The sequence below is a fragment of the Chelon labrosus genome (assembly GCF_963514085.1).
Source record: "Chelon labrosus genome assembly, chromosome: 8".
Classification (NCBI taxonomy): Eukaryota; Metazoa; Chordata; class Actinopteri; order Mugiliformes; family Mugilidae; genus Chelon; species Chelon labrosus.
Genome location: NC_140358.1, coordinates 13071228 through 13093013, shown reverse-complemented (window position 1 = coordinate 13093013; position 21786 = coordinate 13071228). Strand labels below are relative to the sequence as shown.

The 21786-nt window shown below is 41.8% G+C and overlaps 4 protein-coding genes across 4 annotated transcripts; all 4 read left to right on the top strand.

Moving 5' to 3' along the window:
- Positions 1 to 574: 574 nt before the first annotated feature.
- LOC311491383 (protocadherin gamma-A11-like) lies at positions 575 to 2996 on the top strand (the record flags this gene model as incomplete). Its single annotated transcript, XM_084549286.1, has 1 exon — positions 575 to 2996. Exon 1 carries the CDS (start codon positions 576 to 578, stop codon positions 2994 to 2996), a length of 2421 nt encoding a protein of 806 aa, XP_084405412.1. The 5' UTR covers position 575.
- A 1959-nt stretch (positions 2997 to 4955) lies between these two features.
- LOC311491381 (uncharacterized protein) lies at positions 4956 to 11391 on the top strand (the record flags this gene model as incomplete). The annotated part of the gene is made up of 2 exons (XM_084549284.1): positions 4956 to 7629; positions 8965 to 11391. The coding sequence occupies exons 1-2, from the start codon at positions 5203 to 5205 to the stop codon at positions 11389 to 11391; spliced, it is 4854 nt and encodes a 1617-aa protein (XP_084405410.1). The 5' UTR covers positions 4956 to 5202.
- Positions 11392 to 13005: 1614 nt separating this feature from the next.
- On the top strand, positions 13006 to 15366 carry LOC311491380 (protocadherin gamma-A11-like; the record flags this gene model as incomplete). The annotated part of the gene is made up of 1 exon (XM_084549283.1): positions 13006 to 15366. Exon 1 carries the CDS (start codon positions 13024 to 13026, stop codon positions 15364 to 15366), a length of 2343 nt encoding a protein of 780 aa, XP_084405409.1. The 5' UTR covers positions 13006 to 13023.
- A 2116-nt stretch (positions 15367 to 17482) lies between these two features.
- LOC311491379 (protocadherin beta-15-like) lies at positions 17483 to 21624 on the top strand (the record flags this gene model as incomplete). The annotated part of the gene is made up of 3 exons (XM_084549282.1): positions 17483 to 18301; positions 19735 to 21335; positions 21562 to 21624. Exons 1-3 carry the CDS (start codon positions 17500 to 17502, stop codon positions 21622 to 21624), a joined length of 2466 nt encoding a protein of 821 aa, XP_084405408.1. The 5' UTR covers positions 17483 to 17499.
- Positions 21625 to 21786: the final 162 nt, after the last annotated feature.

Here is a 21786-nt window from a genome sequence, read left to right as displayed (position 1 = left end):
AGTATTTTTGTTCATTTTCATTTGTGTTGCTATGTAAGAAACCCGTGATTATTCCGCTCTACTGGATTTTTTTGGCTGCTCTTTGCGACAATGTCGTTGATGTGCAGCAATTTGTGAGATGGTTCTAATAGATTTTTACTGGCTACATAAATCTCCAAGTCACCAAGCTTAGAAAGAACAATAATAACATCACACAGTCCAATACAACACCCTGCTGATTCACTGTACATCTTCAAAATATACAATAGAACTAAGAGAAACAGAGCGATCTTAGTTGACTGCAACTGTCACACTTGTCTGGCTGTAACGACGTCTGTTCAGCTGACACGAGTTACATGTTCTGCACTGATTTGCAGAATGACTCTATTTTGTAATCTCCGTGGCATGCAGTGAGTGTCGCTGTCTACCAACCCAAAAAGGAGATAGGCTCCATATGAAACCCTCAAGCGTCTCCACCCACAGTTTTCATCCTCATTGTTTGTCGCCACACTGTTCGGGTTGAGCTACTCACAGATGTCCATATAACCGTGTGTTCTTGCTGCTCATTTTTCTGGATTCATTTTGGTTGCTCAAGGATGGCATGGAACGGATTTTCAGTGAAGCTCGCCTGCTGCTCCCTTTTTTTGATTTTAGGATTCCAGCTTTGTTATAGCGACGTGAGCTATTCTTTTCCGGAGGAAATGAAACGCGGTTCAGTTATTGGAAACGTAGCCAAGGACCTTGGGCTTCAAGTAAGCAGGCTTCCACCTCGCAAGGCTCGCATTGTCCCCGAAGGAAACCGTAAACGCTACTGCGAGATAAACATTAATAGTGGAGAACTGGTGGTTTCTGATCGGATTGACCGAGAAGAGCTGTGCGGCGCGAAGGTTTCATGTCACTTAAAGTGTGAACTGGTACTTGAGGATCCACTAGAATCGCATCGGATATCTTTGCAAATTCAGGATATAAATGACAACCCACCAGCTTTTGTTAAGGACGAAGTTAAACTGGAAATAGGCGAATCGACTCCGAAAGGTTCTCGCTATAGAATAAATGCAGCTCGCGATGCAGACATTGGACAAAACGCTGTTCAAAATTACATTTTACAGCAGAACAATTATTTTCTTCTAAATGTACTAACGAATTCTGTTGGTTCAAAATACAGCGAGATTGTTTTAGATAGAGAATTGGACCGTGAAGAACAACAAGAGGTGGTTTTATTGCTTACGGCAGTCGATGGTGGTAATCCTCAGAGGTCCGGCACTGCAGTCATAAGAATCACTGTGCTGGATGCAAACGATAACGCCCCAGTTTTCACCCAGGCCGTCTATGAGGCTACCCTAGCTGAAAACTCACCCATAGACACTATAGTTGTGACGGTGAGTGCTACTGATGCAGATGAGGGCGTGAATGGTAAAGTGACATATGAATTCAGTGGAATAAGTGATATTGCAAAAGAAATATTTTCTCTAAACGAATATACTGGAGAAATTGCACTAGCAAAATATGTCGACTTTGAGGAAGAATCTAAATTTGAAATGTTAATTGAGGGGAAAGATGGCTATGGCCTTTCCACAGAAGCAAAAGTAGTGATAGATATAACTGACATTAATGACAATGCCCCAGTGATACATATTAATTCGATAGCAAACCCCATACCTGAGGGTGTGTCACCTGGTACAGAGGTGGGCATCGTTCATGTTCAAGATGCAGACTCTGGAAATAACCGACAGGTCCGCTGCTCCCTTCAACAGAATGTCCCTTTTAAGTTGGTTCCTTCTATTAAAAACTATTATTCTCTGGTGACCACAGGACAACTGGACCGTGAACTAGTGTCTGATTACAACATTACAATCACTGCCACTGACGAGGGCTCTCCACCTCTGTCCTCCTCTAAAACTGTTGAGTTATCTGTAGCTGACATCAACGACAACCCACCTGTGTTTGAAGAACAGTACTATAGCGCATATGTAAGTGAAAATAACAAACCTGGCTCTACTTTATGTTCCGTTACTGCTCGTGACCCCGACTGGAGACAAAATGGTACAGTCATTTATTCTCTGATAGCTGGAGAGGTGAATGGTGCCCCGGTGTCCTCCTATCTATCTGTTAATGGAGACACTGGGGTGATCCATGCTGTTAGGTCGTTTGATTATGAACAGTTCAGGAGTTTTAAAGTCCACGTGATGGCCAGAGACAACGGTTCTCCTCCGCTTAGCAGCAATGTGACCGTGAGTGTGTTTATATCGGATGTGAATGACAACTCTCCTCAGATACTGTACCCTCCCCCGGAGGGCAACTCCTTCATGACTGAGCTGGTCCCCAAAGCTGCACATGGAGGTTCTCTTGTGTCCAAAGTGATAGCGGTGGATGCAGACTCTGGACAAAACGCCTGGCTGTCCTATCATATAATCAAATCCACTGATCCTGGACTTTTCACTATTGGTCTCCACAGTGGAGAGATCAGGACACAGCGGGACATTTCTGATTCTGACAGCATGAAACAGAACCTTATTGTGGCAGTGAAAGATAACGGACAGCCCTCTCTCTCTGCAACCTGTTCCATGTATTTACTTATTTCTGATAACTTGGCTGAGGTGCCAGAACTGAAGGATATTTCTTACGATGAGAAGAATTCTAAACTGACCTCTTATCTGATCATTGCTCTGGTGTCTGTGTCCACCTTCTTTCTGACCTTCATCATCATCATCCTGGGTGTGAGGTTTTGTCGCAGGAGAAAGCCCAGACTGTTATTTGATGGAGCAGTTGCCATCCCCAGCGCTTATCTCCCTCCTAATTATGCAGATGTTGACGGCACAGGAACTTTGCGCAGCGCTTACAATTATGACACCTACCTGACAACAGGTTCAAGAACCAGTGACTTCAAATTTGTGACTTCATACAATGACAACACACTGCCTGCTGACCAGACTCTGAGGAAAAGTCCAACAGATTTTGCTGAAGTATTCGGTCAGTCAGATGATTCTCCAGAGGTAGGCCACCCTATGCTTCTGTGATTTGTCATAACAATTGAGAATGATTACATTTTTATTTTTATTTTCAAATGGATTTACTGACCTTGCGTTTTACTACTGATTTTACATGTTTAGAGATTTTGATGCTCTTCTGGAGCACTGTTCTGGTATAATTTTTCCATGCATATTAAGTCATCTTTATTCAGTTTGATGTTCCTTGAAGCTGTGAACTACTATTTCAGTTAAAAAATCAGTGATGCTTGCTTACTTTGTATTGGGATGTCCCTTTTCCCCCTTTAAGTAACTAATCTTATGCCTTGTTCCTTCCATTTTTTTCAGTACTGTGACATATGTTGAACTAAGAGGGAGTGTATTCTAACTTTGCCTTTGAAATTTATACATTTTCAGTATATTCAGTTTTGCATACGCTTGTGCCCATACAGAATGAGAAGGAATAGCTATGGAATGGAATCATTGTTTTTTTAAAACACTCACTTTAGTTTCGTAATTATTCCAGTCGTTGTGCGATCGGATTGATTTTGCACTTTTGGTGAATTTGTTTGTCTGTTATACCTTTTATTCTACAACCAAAGCCCTGACCTTATTCTTGGACACCCTTCTATTTGCTGTGTACATTACAGTGCTGGTTAAACACATACAAACTTTCAAATAGTGAAGTGAGTTTTTTTTTTTTTTTTTTTTAGTTTTTTTTTTTTTCTTCCATGCTTAACTGTCTTCACCTTTTCACAAAGTACTCTAGTGTACTAAACTGAACCTTGAAAATTAGTGAATAAAATAAAAGCCAAATTTCAGAGTGGTGATTTCAACCTCTAAGTTCACAAATTTTCATATGAATGATTGGGTGCTCTCATTGCAGTTAGCTGTTCAGTACATGACCACATCATAGAGCTATTAAAGGCTGTCTGAAGACATAATTTAAAATAGCTGATTGCAAATGCCTTTTTGGTTGCGCACAACTTGACTCATATTGCAATATTTTGTCACTGAATGGCACTTGTGCTGTCAAACTTTTGTCATTGTTCTGTACAAGACTATCATTACCAATAAGCGCCTTTCTGATCTGACCTCTGACCCTCAGACATTCTTTCATTGTTTTTTGCTTTGTGTTTTATGTGTTTATTGTGAAGCGTTGACTGGGAAGGTGGTTGCTTTCTCTTAAGAAATGTGTTGGAGATTCCATGATACGGAACATAAATTGTTTTGAATGTCATCCATGTACCTGAGCAAGATTGTACTTTTTTAGTTTGACTGTTGTATTCTTTTGTGGTATCAGTTGTGGTTCATTCTCTCCTTTCAGAATGTATTGTCTTGATATCTAATTGGATGTGAGGTTTGCTGCTTTCTTAGAAATTAAGATTTATCTGGGGTCCGTTTGATTTTCTCCATATAGACATACTATGAATTTTCAGACTATAGTTTATATTATGCAAGGGTCTCGCTTGTAATATTTGATCATGGTATTTTTTTATTGGCTATTTAAAGTGTCGGCTTAATCAAAGATCTCATATTGCTATAGACACATTATGAAATTCAAGCACTGATCATTGGAGAGTGTTCACACATCCCGTGTTTCCAGTGCAGCAACTCTTGAGAAATCTGGTTAACTGCTTTGTCACATCTTTGTTGCTGATGCTCAGAAGGCTCATTCTGGTCAGATGATTTATAATGAACACCAAGTACTGTGTTAGCTTTTTGTTTAACCTTTCTCAGCTAATAATATAATATAGTTATATGGAGTATTAAATGCATGTGAAAAACACAATGTTAAAATAATAATAAATAAATAAATCTGCAGTGAAATAACTACAACCTCTACAGAAAAGGCATTCACACACAGACGATAACGGGGATCACAACAGATATTTTGCCATTCGCGTGATATTAATAGCACCGGCCCACTCCGTTTTCATCATAATGTCTCATAGTAATTGAACTGAAAAAACAATACGTTATACCGTGAGATATCTTGAGGATTTGGTAGCTTGTTTGAGTTTACAGTGCTATAACTCAGTGAAACTCTTGGTGTCAGTGTGCACCAACAAATGCAGCAAGTGTTCGTTGCTCCATCCATTCTTTTCCACCATTGCAAAGCAGCCTTACTGCTGTGCTCGCTGTCTCTTGGTTTAGGACGTTACAAAGGGGCAACGTTACGATGCTATTTGACTAGTTTATTACAACACGGAATACGTGTGTCTTTTGTTATTTTGAAAGGATTTGTAAAGGAAGTATGAATGTCTGCTCGATCATGGGGGCTACAGTGTACAAAAGATTTTTTGTGGATGGCTATTGTGCTTTCTTCCTTTTCCTCGGCCTCCCGTTCGCGCATGGAGATGTGAGCTACTCTGTCGCAGAGGAGATGAAACGCGGGTCTGTGATTGGAAACATAGCGAAAGATCTTGGGCTCGGGATTGCTACACTGTCCTCGCGTAAAGCTCGCATTGACACGGACGGGAATGACAAAACGTACTGTGATATTAATCTGAGCACCGGAGATTTGATGGTCACTGAGCGGATCGACAGGGAAAGTCTTTGTGGTAAGAAAGCGACCTGCGTTTTAAAGGAAGAGCTTGTTTTGGAAAACCCTTTGGAGCTTCAGCGTATCAGTATTCATGTGCAAGATATAAACGACAACGCCCCTGAGTTTAGTGAAGACTTGATTTCATTTGAAATAACAGAATCAGCAGCCAAAGGAGCAAGATTCTTGCTTACTGAAGCCCACGATGCTGACATTGGTACAAATGCGGTGCAGCGCTACAATTTACAAACTAACGAACATTTCACAATTAATGTGGATAAAGAGGTTAGTGGACGGAAACAATCCGAACTGGTTTTGGTAAAAGAATTAGACCGAGAGCAAGAGAAAGAATTGAAATTGGTGCTCACAGCTTTGGATGGGGGATCTCCTCAGAGATCAGGTACTGCGATCATACACGTTACTGTACTGGATGCTAATGATAACGCCCCCGTTTTCAGCCAGGCCGTTTATAAAGCCAGTCTGCCTGAAAACTCTGCTTTAGACACTGTAGTGGTCACAGTGAGCGCAACTGATGCAGACGCAGGACCCAATGGTGATATTGCGTATAATTTTGATCATGTGTCTGAGGATCACGTGTCTTTGTTCTCACTCGACCATAAGACCGGGGAGATAAAAGTCAAAGGCTCTATTGATTATGAAATGGAAAATTCCATTGAACTACGAGTTAGAGCAAAAGATGGACCAGGTCTAACCTCGTATTGTACCGTAATTATAGATATAACTGATGTCAATGACAACCCACCTGCTATCAGTTTAAAATCTCTGTCTAACCCCATACCTGAGAACGTGTCACCTGGTACAGAGGTGGGCATCGTTAACGTACAAGACAGAGACTCTGAGAACAACAGGCAGGTCCGCTGCTCCATCCAGCAAAACGTCCCTTTTAAGTTGGTTCCTTCTATTAAAAACTATTATTCTCTGGTGACCACAGGACAACTGGATCGTGAACTAGTATCTGATTACAACATTACAATCACTGCCACTGACGAGGGCTCTCCACCTCTGTCCTCCTCTAAAACTGTTGAGTTATCTGTAGCTGACATCAACGACAACCCACCTGTGTTTGAGGAACAGTCCTACAGCGCATATGTGAGTGAAAATAACAAACCTGGCTCCACTTTGTGTTCCGTTACTGCTCGAGACCCCGACTGGAGACAAAACGGTACAGTCATTTATTCTCTGTTAGCTGGTGACGTGAATGGTGCCCCGGTGTCCTCCTATTTATCTGTAAACGGAGACACTGGGGTGATCCACGCTGTGAGGTTGTTTGATTATGAACAGTTCAGGAGTTTTAAAGTCCACGTGATGGCCAGAGACAATGGTTCTCCTCCACTCAGCAGCAACGTGACCGTGAGTGTGTTCATATCAGATGTGAATGACAACTCTCCTCAGATACTGTACCCCGCCCAGGAGGGTAACTCCTTCATGACCGAGCTGGTCCCCAAAGCTGCACACGGAGGCTCTCTGGTGTCCAAAGTGATAGCGGTGGACGCAGACTCTGGACAAAACGCCTGGTTGTCCTATCACATAATCAAATCCACTGATCCTGGACTTTTCACTATTGGTGTCCACAGTGGAGAGATCAGGACACAGCGGGACATTTCTGAATCTGACAGCATGAAACAGAACCTTATTGTGGCAGTGAAAGATAACGGACAGCCCTCTCTCTCTGCCACCTGTTCCATGTATTTACTTATTTCTGATAACTTGGCTGAGGTGCCAGAACTGAAGGATATTTCGTATGATGAGAAGAATTCCAAATTGACCTCTTATCTGATCATTGCTCTGGTGTCTGTGTCCACCTTCTTTCTGACCTTCATCATCATCATCCTGGGAGTGAGGTTTTGTCGCAGGAGAAAGCCCAGACTGTTGTTTGATGGAGCAGTTGCCATCCCCAGTGCTTATCTCCCTCCTAACTACGCAGATGTTGACGGCACAGGAACTTTACGCAGTGCTTACAATTATGACGCCTACCTGACAACAGGTTCACGAACCAGTGACTTTAAGTTTGTGACTTCTTACAATGACAACACACTGCCTGCTGACCAGACTCTGAGGAAAAGTCCAACAGACTTTCTTGAAGCTTTTGGACATTGTGATTCTTCTCCTGAGGTAAGAGTGTCAAGCATGTGATCCATTATATAGACTTTATGTATTTCCAATATTTTTTGTGAAGCATAATTTGCATAATAGCTGATTTTGCTGCCGTATTTGTAGCTACTCCTTAACAAACAGTAAGGCATTGTTTCAGGTGGTTTTAAATCATGTCATATTGTGTCACTCCTCGTTCATTTGTTTCCCATGTGAGGTTTAGTCAAGTACGCAATCTAAACATGAATCATGGATCTGTCGTAACTTCAAGGGCCAAACTTAAACGTGCTATGGTCTCCGTCATTTTTGCTGGTCAATTCTTTTTCAGAGTAACGCTTTGTTTATAACCCATTGCTTGTAGATGGCAACGTGATATGTTTTTAAGAGTCTTGTTTGCCCTCTGCAATGTATTTTCTACATTGTCTTTTACAACTGGCCATTCAGATTTCAGATCGTTTCTATGTGCAGTTTTAATTGTATTCCCCGTACATACAGTCCTAGAAAACATGCCTCATATTTTTATGTTTCATATTCTTATTCATATTTCAAAGTTTTTGTGACATGTTTGGATCCTTACCTCATTTATTTGATAATATATATATATATATATAGTATGCAATATTTTATTTGAACTGATCAATGTGTTTATTCTCTCAAACTGCTCACTGTGCCCTCAATAAGCTGATTTTTATCCGTTGTTTCTCGTCATACAGTGATGAAATGTCATCTAGGAACACTTTCTAATTTAGCTGAGATTCTGATTATTCCATAGATGATTTAAATAATGTATCTCATCTTTTTTCACCATTATTTTAGATCATGTTTTGATTGGCTGTCGTTCTGCTTGCTCTTTGCTAACACATAGTTTATTGCCAAGTAGCTGCTATACATTTTTGACTTGTAATGTCAGGATAATTTAACAGAAATATTTAAACGTTGAAGTTTTTTTTTTTTTTTTTTAACCCAAGTATCTAAATATTAATAGAAGTTAACCGTGCCACGCACGCAAAGCAGTGCTTAATATGCGCCCTTGTGAAATTTAGTTTTAGATGTGACCTTCAAGTCTAATCGTCTTTAGCATTTGAAGACATTTCAATGTGCAGTTTTCTTTTCAAGTTTATTTGTTCATGGGTGTGCGGCTTATAGAAACCTTCTGCAAACAAACTGTGCAATTTTTAGAGCAAGCTCACGATGTCGCTGTGCACCAGCTGTAGTAAATCGTGCGGCTGTATCTGGACTGCGTGGTCTACGCTGAATGTGAGACAATGTGGTGCAGTTGATCGTCAAGAGTGGCAGAGACGGGGTGTTGGATTTTGATCATTTTTTACTTAAATCCTGGTTTTGTTTTGGATTTGTTCCTGTGCATTAACGAGGACGCATTTACTCGTAATTATGGCTGTCGCGGGGCTCATAAAACAAAGCAGGATCGTTGTTTTACTGTTTTTTTCTTTACATTTTGCCTATGGTGATGTAAGCTATTCTTTCTCCGAAGAGCTGCGACGCGGATCCGTGATAGGAAATATCGCCAAAGACTTGGGTCTCGAAGCAAACAGACTATCAGCTCGCAAGGCTCGCATTGATACCGAAGGAAGCGACAAACGTTATTGTGATATAAACCTCCGTAACGGGGATCTGACGGTTGCCGAGAGGATTGACAGAGAAGGCCTTTGTGGAGACAAAGCGTCCTGCGTTTTAAAACAAGAGCTCATGTTAGAGAATCCATTAGAATTGCATCGAATCAGTCTCCACGTCCAGGATATTAATGACAACTCCCCGCAATTTAATAAGGAATTGATCAATATAGATATTAGAGAATCCGCGGTAAAAGGTGCTCGTTTTCCAATAGAAGAAGCACACGATGCAGACATAGGCAAATATTCAGTTCAGACGTACAACCTCCAGATGAATGAGAATTTTATTCTAGGGGTCGGAACTAATTCTGTGGAACTTGTATTGAACAAAGAACTTGATCGCGAAATATTAAAAGAAATCAATCTACTTCTCACAGCCTTGGATGGAGGCTCCCCTCAACGTTCAGGTACTGTGGTCATTCACATCACTGTACTGGATGCTAATGATAACGTCCCCATGTTTACCCAGGCCGTTTACAAGGCCAGCCTGCAGGAAAACTCACCACTGGATACTGTTGTGCTGAAAGTGAGTGCATCTGATGCAGATGAAGGACTGAATGGAGAAGTTTCATATGATTTTGGACACATTTCAGAGGATGTTAAGTCAATCTTTTCTATAGATCATAAATCAGGTGATATAAAACTGATGACCATGGTTGATTTTGAAACAGTGGCATCATTTGAGCTGCGTGTCACAGCAAAAGATGGTTTGGGACTGACTTCTTATGCCAAAGTTATAATAGATGTTACTGATGTTAATGATAATGCTCCAGTGATCTATCTAAAATCTCTGTCTAACCCCATACCTGAGAACGTGTCACCTGGTACAGAGGTGGGCATCATTAACGTACAGGACAGAGACTCTGAGAATAACAGACAGGTCCGCTGCTCCATCCAGCAAAACGTCCCTTTTAAGTTGGTTCCTTCTATTAAAAACTATTATTCTCTGGTGACCACAGGACAACTGGACCGTGAACTAGTGTCTGATTACAACATTACAATCACTGCCACTGACGAGGGCTCTCCACCTCTGTCCTCCTCTAAAACTGTTGAGTTATCTGTAGCTGATATCAACGACAACCCACCTGTGTTTGAGGAACAGTCCTACAGCGCATATGTGAGTGAAAATAACAAACCTGGCTCCACTTTATGTTCCGTTACTGCTCGAGACCCCGACTGGAGACAAAACGGTACAGTCATTTATTCTCTGATAGCTGGTGAAATGAACGGTGCCCCGGTGTCCTCCTATCTGTCTGTTAACGGAGACACAGGGGTGATCCACGCTGTGAGGTCGTTTGATTATGAACAGTTCAGGAGTTTTAAAGTTCACGTGATGGCCAGAGACAACGGTTCTCCTCCACTCAGCAGCAACGTGACCGTGAGTGTGTTCATATCAGATGTGAATGACAACTCTCCTCAGATACTGTACCCTGCCCGGGAGGGCAACTCCTTCATGACCGAGCTGGTCCCCAAAGCTGCACACGGAGGCTCTCTGGTGTCCAAAGTGATAGCGGTGGACGCAGACTCTGGACAGAATGCCTGGTTGTCCTATCACATAGTCAAATCCACTGATCCGGGACTTTTCACCATTGGCCTCCACAGTGGAGAGATCAGGACACAGCGGGACATTTCTGAATCTGACAGCATGAAACAGAACCTTATTGTTGCAGTGAAAGATAACGGACAGCCCTCTCTCTCTGCCACCTGTTCCATGTATTTACTTATTTCTGATAACTTGGCTGAGGTGCCAGAACTGAAGGACATTTCTTATGATGAGAAGAATTCCAAACTGACCTCTTATCTGATCATTGCTCTGGTGTCTGTGTCCACCTTCTTTCTGACCTTCATCATCATCATCCTGGGTGTGAGGTTTTGTCGCAGGAGAAAGCCCAGACTGTTGTTTGATGGAGCAGTTGCAATCCCCAGCGCTTATCTCCCTCCTAATTACGCAGATGTTGATGGCACAGGAACTTTACGCAGCGCTTACAATTATGACGCCTACTTGACAACAGGTTCAAGAACCAGTGACTTCAAGTTTGTGACTTCTTACAATGACAACACGCTGCCTGCTGACCAGACTCTGAGGAAGAGTCCAACAGACTTTCTTGAGGCTTTTGGTGATTCGGACGATTCCTCCCAGGTAGGAAATCCAGAGTGAATCTCTTATTTACCGCATACTGTATGTTGAAGTCCATAAGCTATAGTCAGTTTGTTCCTCCCAAGCAAATGTTTTAGTTATAACTTCTATAACGCATATTTCACCTCCAGTCTTTAACTTTGAGTTTGCCTTCCCACTTATTGACTGAAATTCTTTTCAGCTTCAGACATTAACTGTCTCAATGATTGGATATGCTGTCTGCACTGCATTGTTTTGTTGCTTGGATTTTGTTACTCTATCGTCTTCCTCACAGAAATACAAAAATTATCCATAAAAAATGTTGAGCAATTGTCCGTTAATGCAGTGTATAATCTCCCTGAGCTAATTACAATACATCATTCGTTGTAATATGTATGTACTTTAGAGAACTCTCCATGGCTAATATAAAATATCATACCGTTACAACAGCCAACACAGCTATACGGTTATAACTCACCTACAGATAGTCTTTTTCTTTTTGCTTGTATGTGTTTTAAACCAGTCCCCCTTTCTAAAGAGTGTGACTGAATCAGTCAAATACTCAGCTTGTCTACACCATTGCTTCTTTATACTGATATCAATCGTGTAGATCTGTCAGCATCTTCATTCAGTATTATTCGAATTTTACTGAAGTTGTATTGCAGCAAACACTGGTCTGTTTGCTTTTGGGACATATGCTGTTGCTATTGGACTTCTAGCATTAATGGGCTGTCACTCGGTGTAAATTTCATTGAAATTCGGTTCATTTCTCAAAACGTCGTTTTCTGTGTATCACTGACATGAAAATAACATCTATTTTCTGTTTTTAGTGGCCAAAGAAACCGCTCGTCTTAAATGTTTTAAAATGTCAGGCACTTTACGTTCTCCTGGCTAATGTGAATCGACTCTGTCCATGGTGCTGAAAACATGAGAGGATGGTACTCCAAAGACGTTGTCGATGAATGACTTCATGCATTGTTTTTAGTATATGGGTCTTTAAGACCCACACGCCTTTAAAATGTAATGGGGGTGAGAAAACTGATTCATTTTTGCTAGTTAATCTTGGTAGTCGGGTTGATTAGGTTCAAATCATGTGGCCCGATGGTTGGATAAAAGTCAATCATCGTGATACCTTTCACTCTTTACTGCTTTAATCTGCTTTAATTCACGTGGACTGCGTTTGATCCAAGCAAAATGCGAAACGTCTCCAAGTTATTTTGCTTAATAACATGTATAACCTTTACTTTGATGATTTGTGGCATTATGCTTTCCGTTCTTTTCGGGAATATGACTGTTTCACGCCGTTGAACTGTCAAGCATATGAATTTAATTTTATCACATGCTTTATTTCGAATGAACACACCATGTCGCTGTCTACCAGGAAACATTGCAATGCCGTGTAGCATGCGTCTCCACCCATTCTTCCTACGCTTTGTGAAAGAGGCAGCCATCGGATCGCGGTGTTGATTTCTGTCTTTGGATATTTTGGATGTATTTCATGCATGTTTCAGCGTGTTAAACAAAACACCCACTTTCTTCAGTGACGGATAATTTCCATTTCGAATAATGGACCACGAAGGATTTCAAATGCTTGGCCTGGTTATCCGCGTTGTTATCGGCCTCCTTGTTCTGCAGTCCGTATGTGCTGAGGTGAGCTACTCTATCCAGGAGGAGATGAAACCAGGAACAGTCATTGGAAATATAGCCAAAGATCTCGGTCTGGATATTGATGCACTTTCAACTCGCAATGCCCGAATTGATTCCGAAGAGAATAATGAACGATTCTCTGTCGTCAACGTGGAAACCGGAGATCTGAGTGTCGCTGAGAACCTTGACAGAGAGGGTCTTTGTGGCAGTAAACCATCGTGCATTTTAATCCAGGAATTTGTGCTGGAGAATCCTTTAGAGTTACATCGTGTAAATCTGCATGTTCAAGATATAAACGACAACTCCCCGCAGTTCAAAAGAGATTTAATTCGAATGGAAATTAGGGAGTCAGCAGACAAGGGCACTCGTTTCTCAATAGAGGAAGCACACGATGCGGATGTCGGGAAGAATTCTGTTCAGCAATACAATCTACAAAAGAATGACAATTTCATTCTAATGATTGATGGTAATAAAGTTGAACTTGTTCTTGAGAATAAACTTGACAGAGAGACACAGCAAGAAATTGACCTGTCTCTAACCGCTGTTGATGGTGGATCTCCTCAGAGATCAGGTACAGTAATGATTCACGTTACTGTACTGGATGCCAATGATAACGCTCCAGTGTTCAGCCAGAGCGTCTATAAAGCTAGTCTGCCTGAAAACTCTCCTCTTAATACTGTAGTGGTTAAAGTAAGTGCAACTGATGCAGACGAGGGGGTGAATGGTGAAGTCATGTATGAATTTGGACATGTTTCAGAGACAGATGAAAAGGTATTTTCTATTGACAATAAAACTGGAGAAATTCGAGTAATTGGAAACACAGACTTTGAAAAGAAAAAATCATTTGAACTGCGATTGATGGCAAAAGATGGACTGGGATTAAGTTCTTATGCCAAGGTTTACATAGATCTTACTGACGAAAATGATAATGCTCCAGTGATATATCTGAAATCTCTGTCTAACCCCATACCGGAGAACGTGTCACCTGGTACAGAGGTGGGCATCATTAATGTACAGGACAGAGATTCTGAGAATAACCGACAGGTCCGCTGCTCCATCCAGCAAAACGTCCCTTTTAAGTTGGTTCCTTCTATTAAAAACTATTATTCTCTGGTGACCACGGGACAACTGGACCGTGAACTAATGTCTGATTACAACATTACAATCTCTGCCACTGATGAGGGCTCGCCACCTCTGTCCTCCTCTAAAACTGTTGAGTTATCTGTAGCTGACATCAACGACAACCCACCTGTGTTTGAGGAACAGTCCTACAGCGCATATGTGAATGAAAATAACAAACCTGGCTCCACTTTATGTTCCGTTACTGCTCGAGACCCCGACTGGAGACAAAACGGTACAGTCATTTATTCTCTGATAGCTGGTGAGGTGAACGGTGCCCCGGTGTCCTCCTATCTATCTGTTAACGGAGACACTGGGGTGATCCATGCTGTTAGGTCATTTGATTATGAACAGTTCAGGAGTTTTAAAGTCCATGTGATGGCCAGAGACAACGGTTCTCCTCCGCTCAGCAGCAACGTGACCGTGAGTGTGTTCATATCAGATGTGAATGACAACTCTCCTCATATACTGTACCCCGCCCCGGAGGGCAACTCCTTCATGACCGAGCTGGTCCCCAAAGCTGCACATGGAGGTTCTCTGGTGTCCAAAGTGATCGCGGTGGACGCAGACTCTGGACAAAATGCCTGGCTGTCCTATCATATAGTCAAATCCACTGATCCTGGACTTTTCACTATTGGTCTCCACAGTGGAGAGATCAGGACACAGCGGGACATTTCTGAATCTGACAGCATGAAACAGAACCTTATTGTGTCAGTGAAAGATAACGGACAGCCCTCTCTCTCTGCCACGTGTTCCATGTATTTACTTATTTCTGATAACTTGGCTGAGGTGCCAGAACTGAAGGACATTTCTTATGATGAGAAGAATTCCAAATTGACCTCTTATCTGATCATTGCTCTGGTGTCTGTGTCTACCTTCTTTCTGACCTTCATCATCATCATCCTGGGTGTGAGGTTTTGTCGCAGGAGAAAGCCCAGACTGTTGTTTGATGGAGCAGTTGCCATCCCCAGCGCTTATCTCCCTCCTAATTACGCAGATGTTGACGGCACAGGAACTTTACGCAGCGCTTACAATTATGACGCCTACCTGACAACAGGTTCAAGAACCAGTGACTTTAAGTTTGTGACATCGTACAATGACAACACACTCCCTGCTGACCAGACTCTGAGGAAGAGTCCTTCAGACTTTGCTGAAGCATTCGGAGATTGTGACGGTTCTCCTGAGGTAGGAACAGCTGTGACGTATTGTTTCATCTATTGCAATTTGATCATCCAAACAGTGAATTTATAGAATAACTAATTTGCCTTTACTGTTTTTTAAGTCTTTACAAATGCATAAGCTGCTGTTGCACAATATACACAAACTTAACTTTAAATACTTCTAACTAGATTCAGTTTAGCTGAAGTGCACATATTCAGTGTGATGAAGCTTTAAGTTTTTCTTAAGAAATATTCTACTTTAGACAATTTCGATTTTTCTCCAGTGGAGGTTGTTGAACTCATTCATAGCTTTGCCTACAACTGGTTTATCAGTCAACATTCTGTCATTGTCTCTTTCTGCATGTTTTGAGGAGAGCTGTAGATTTCTTGTGTTGCTGTCCTTGGTGCTGAACCTCTAGGTTGCTTCTGTGATGGACTTGTAAGGGGCTAGCTCGATCTGTCTTTTGTTTTCCAACTTTAAACATTAAACAGAGCATTGCTTCTCACTAACATACAGGTAAAATTTGTTCACATATTTTTTTACCATTGAATAACATGTTGTTTTGAAGTGAGCCATTTATGAATTACCTTTAGTTACCCTCGTGAACGGCACTTTTCCTTAAAGAATCCATTGGCAGCACTCATATTTTCTGTTGGTATCCATTACATATAATTCTGTTTGAACATGCAGCTTTATTGGTTTCAGAGAAGGTTGTAGCATAACTAAAGGCCACAAATATGTATAATATTTCAATTTAACCAGGTGCCACACAGACGATTAAGTCTATCATTTAATATCTCAGGGTAGAGAAAAAATATTTAAGACCTAAAAGAAATAACAAACAATTAAGCTACAAAAGAATTTAAGGCCAAGAATCAGTTATGTGCCTTTTGTCTTTTCTTTAAACACAATGGACATGATTTACAACAACAAAACACTTTCCAAAATTTCTCCATGTCATCAATCAATATCAAATTAATTCCCACAGGTAATGTCCCCAAATGTCCCAACAGTTCAATAAAAGTTAAATGCCCCAAAGTACAAACAAACAACTTCAATGTTCCTTAAAATTCTCCAGTCCATAAATCAACTCCACGCCCATGCCCCCCCAACCCATATTCTTCTAAAATAAAGTAAAATATTCCAAGTCCAAAAAAAAATCCAAACTCAAAATTCAATGGTGATGTGTATCAAAGACTTACCGTCTTTGATACACATCACCATTGAATTTTGAGTTTGGATTTTTTTTGTGTGTGTTTGTGAAAGAAAAATGTGAAGTTTAAGAAGAAGGAGAGAGGGTAATGGGATGGCTTGTGTTTGGAAGGTCATATAAGGCTCCAGATTAGGAAGGTTGACTAAATTCTCCCACTCTGGCTTCCTATGCACTTCCCTTTCAGTCCTTGGCAGATACATGACTTCTTTAAACTAGTTTTGGGGTATTTGGACTCCTTCTGTTCTTCTCCACACTCCCTCCTTAATGCCATTGTCTCCCTTTGTCCCCTCACACAGCTCACAGTTGTCTACAAGTAACACATCTCCTCTGCTTCACCACAATCCCTCTCTCTCACCACACTGCTGCAGCAGGAATCATTTGTCTACTAAAAGCTGAATGTGGATTTATTTATGTTTCAAGACAAAACTGTCGACATTATTTATTTTATTGAGGACAAGAGACAGACAGATGAAAAAGAGCTATGCAGAGGAGTTTCTAGGCAATGCTGGGAAGCCTCATTCCATTACTAAAGGGCATTATCTGTGGTGGTGGACTGTTTAACATTCATGGGATGTTTAATTTTAGTATGGCATGTTTTAGATGGATTATTTTAGACGAGAGGAAATCTTCTTCAAATTACTGTAGAACAGAGACAGGTAAAATGTTACCTTTAATATATATCAAAGGATCAAATTACAATTTGAAGTATCTTACAAAAATATTTTAGAAAAATACGGTCACACAAGACAATGCTTTCAGAAAACTTGCATCACTTATGTAGAACTGCCATATGTCATTTGAACTCACGGTGTCACTATAGACCAGCTGAGGAAACGAATATTCACTCCGCTTTGCACACCACCCATTACTGGGATGGACCGCTCTTAGTCTTTAGTCTCCAGCGTCGGTGACAAATGGTTCGACGGCACATATATTGAACGAATCGCTCGTTTTAATCCCTGAAATTACCGTGTTTCTGTTTGTGTAGTACTATACGATATACGAATAAGATGAATAAACGGTGCGTCCTCCGGGGCTATGGCTTTGTCATTTTCTTTGTAATCGTGAGCTGCGCACACGGAGACCTGAGTTATTCTGTACAAGAGGAGCTGAAGCACGGATCTGTTGTTGGAAATGTTGCCAAGGATCTCGGACTGGACGTGAACCGACTGTCTTCTCGAAAAGCTCGCGTTGACATGGAAGGGAACGACAGACAATTTTGCGGAATTAACCAGAGAAACGGAGATTTATTGGTTGTGGAAAGAATAGACCGAGAGGAGCACTGTGGAGAAAGGCCTAGCTGTGTGCTCAGATTCGACCTGCTGTTAGAGAATCCGCTGGAGTTACACCGATTGTCCCTGGAAGTGCAGGACATAAACGACAATGCACCAGTCTTCCCAAAGGATGTTATAAAGCTTGAAATTACAGAATCGGCAGACAAGGGAGCGAGGTACCGCATTAATGCAGCACAAGATGCGGACATAGGGCAGAATTCCGTTCAAAGGTACATCTTGCAACAAAACCCCCACTTTGTGTTTAGCAGTCAGAAGACAAATGCTGGCAGTAAATACGATGAGTTAGTTTTGGATAAGGAGTTAGACCGAGAGGAGCAGCAGGAAATGAAATTATTGCTGACAGCTGTGGATGGAGGTTCTCCTCAGAAATCCGGGACTGTAGTCATACAGGTCATTGTTCTCGATGCTAATGATAACGCTCCAGTGTTTACTGAGACTGTATATACAGCCAGTATACCAGAAAACTCACCTTTGAAAACCCCTGTTATCACTGTAAGAGCTACTGATGCAGACGAAGGTGTTGGGCCTGGTAATAAGGCACTCAGTATTGGGGTTTGGCTATCATGAATAATTAATAATTATCAAAAATAATTATTTATTATTAAATAATTGGATCTGAATTACTAGATCACCTCGGGGCACCACCCTTCTGGGAAGGGAAAAGATAGCCAATTAATCAAAACAGTCTCATAAATTATACTAAATTGTCAATTTGGAGTTCGGATTAATAATTAACTTAATAACTATAACCAAAATTACCACGTTAACAACTAGTTACAGTTGAAGGAATTTGGAGTTCTTGGCAGTGTAGAGGTTGGCAACATTCACTCTTGTGCAATATTAAACAGACAGGTATGTTTAAAAGACATTTATTAACAAGAATAAAAGTAAACATACAAGCTAACTACAGTGTACTCAATACAGGTGTGTGTGTGTGTGTGTGTGTGTGTGTGTGAGAGCCAAAATGGCCGCCGGTTGTGGGCGTGTCAAGATGGCCGCCGGTTGTGGGCGTGCCAAGATGGCCGCCGGTTGTGGGCGTGCCAAGATGGCCGCTGGTTGTGGGCGTGCCAAGATGGCCGCTGGGGCCTTGAGGTCTTGAACACAAAGGAAACAAGATGGCTGCTGAGTGGGGACACTCATGTGCCGTGTGCTGGCCAAATGCCTTGGTGGAATGTGATAAGAGAATGTGATAAGAGGTGCCAGGTTAGAGAAAGGATGGTTAGTTTAGCATGCAAGAGACCCTGAGTCTATGTGTTGCATAATCTAAACTAACATCAAATCACTATACTAAACACTCAATAAAACAAATATCACATCAAATCAAAGTTTAAGTTCTATGCTTTGCTTAGCTTAACTAGGCCCAGGTCATACTACCAGATTTGGTGGAAAAGTCAATTTCTGGTGTGTTGCTCCTTTAGCTGGCAGTTCCTGATGGAAGGCCAAACTGGGAAAAGTTGTAGTCCTTGCTGTGTTTTCCTGATGGCAGACGCTGGAGGGAAACTGGCCGCTCCTTGAAGTCCTTTGAAGTGGCTTGTTAGCAGCTCGGTGCTAACTAGCCGTGTGGCTCCTGTTGTTTGGGAGTTTAGCCTGCAAACCTTCTGTTTGTTGGCTAAAAGACCTGGTGTAGATTCCTCAGCAGGATCTCGCTTCGCTGCTGTAAGGAGAACAGGCCTGGCACCCAGCTGCAGCCAAGCAGCTGGGGTTCTCCACGTGGAGGTGTGGAGTTGAAGAGGGTAAGAGGATCAGAGAATAAGAGAGAGAACACTGGCAAAACAGCGCATTTTATATGACCTGATGACCTCAGAGGTCACATGCCACTGTCAGCCAGTGAACTGCTGAGTCTGTTTTCACACCTAGAGGATTGTGGGATACTGGGGTTTTTCCAGGGCTCCTTTGTTCCCAAGACAAACGCAGCCATGTGGTTACCTGATTATGCACCACCAGGTTCAGATCCCAACAAAGGTATAAATGGAGAGGTGACATACGAATTTAGCAGACTCTCTGATAAATCACAAAAGCTTTTTTCACTCGACCAGAAAACGGGAGAAATCCTAGTATCAGGGGTCATAGATTATGAAGAAGGATCTAAATATGAAGTGGTTGTAGAAGCCAAAGATGGTTATGGTCTCTCTTCAGATGCAAAAGTGATTATTGACATCACTGATATTAATGACAATGCTCCAGTGATATATCTGAAATCTCTGTCTAATCCTATACCTGAGAACGTGTCACCTGGTACAGAGGTGGGCATCATTAGCGTACAAGACAGAGACTCTGAGAATAACCGACAGGTGCGCTGCTCCATCCAGCAAAATGTCCCTTTTAAGTTGGTTCCTTCTATTAAAAACTATTATTCTCTGGTGACCACAGGACAACTGGACCGTGAACTAGTGTCTGATTACAACATTACAATCACTGCCACTGACGAGGGCTCTCCACCTCTGTCCTCCTCTAAAACTGTTGAGTTATCTGTAGCTGACATCAACGACAACCCACCTGTGTTTGAGGAACAGTCCTACAGCGCATATGTGAATGAAAATAACAAACCTGGCTCCACTTTATGTTCCGTTACTGCTCGAGACCCCGACTGGAGACAAAACGGTACAGTCATTTATTCTCTGATAGCTGGTGAGGTGAACGGTGCCCCGGTGTCCTCCTATCTATCTGTTAACGGAGACACTGGTGTGATCCATGCCGTGAGGTCATTTGATTATGAACAGTTCAGGAGTTTTAAAGTCCATTTGATGGCCAGAGACAATGGTTCTCCTCTGCTCAGCAGCAACGTGACCGTGAGTGTGTTCATATCAGATGTGAATGACAACTCTCCTCAGATACTGTATCCCGCCCCAGAGGGCAACTCCTTCATGACTGAGCTGGTCCCCAAAGCTGCACACGGAGGTTCTCTGGTGTCCAAAGTGATAGCGGTGGACGCAGACTCTGGACAGAACGCTTGGCTTTCCTATCATATAGTCAAATCCACTGATCCTGGACTTTTCTCTATTGGTGTCCACAGTGGAGAGATCAGGACACAGCGGGACATTTCTGAATCTGACAGCATCAAACAGAACCTTATTGTGGCAGTGAAAGATAACGGACAGCCCTCTCTCTCTGCCACCTGTTCCATGCATTTACTTATTTCTGATAACTTGGCTGAGGTGCCAGAACTGAAGGACATTTCTTTTGATGAGAAGAATTCCAAATTGACCTCTTATCTGATTATTGCTCTGGTGTCTGTGTCCACCTTCTTTCTGACCTTCATCATCATCATCCTGGGCGTGAGGTTTTGTCACAGGAGAAAACCCAGACTGTTGTTTGATGGAGCAGTTGCCATCCCCAGCGCTTATCTCCCTCCTAATTACGCAGATGTTGATGGCACAGGAACTTTACGCAGCGCTTACAATTATGACGCCTACCTGACAACAGGTTCAAGAACCAGTGACTTTAAGTTTGTGACATCTTACAATGACAACACGCTGCCTGCTGACCAGACTCTGAGGAAAAGTCCATCAGACTTTGCTGAGGTATTTGGCGATGGCGATAGTTCTCCTGAGGTAGGCAGACGTTTCATGTACTCTTTTGGACGCTCCTATCAACACGCTTTGTTTCTGAATGAAATGAATGAAACGTATGTCTGAATGAGTTTCACTTGCTTATTACGTTTTTCATTTATTTCATGAAGATATTGAATTTTCAAGGGATTTGGGATGCACCATTTCAAAATATTTCATAATGTTTGTTAAGCTTTCGTGCTATTCCATGCCCTATTTGTTTTTATAGCAAATCATTAACACGACGAATGTCAACGTAAATGTCTTTGAGTTTGTTCCGAGGTACTGCTGAGCTTCTCTTGGAGTGTCTGAATGTCACCCGTATTGTCATTTAATTGAAATTGTAGTCTCGCTCGTTTTCATCATGCTCTCATACTAAATTTTGGTGATAAACTGTACAGAAATATTTCCGTCTCTGAATAGTTTTATTTTCACGTAGTTATGTTTTTTGAAA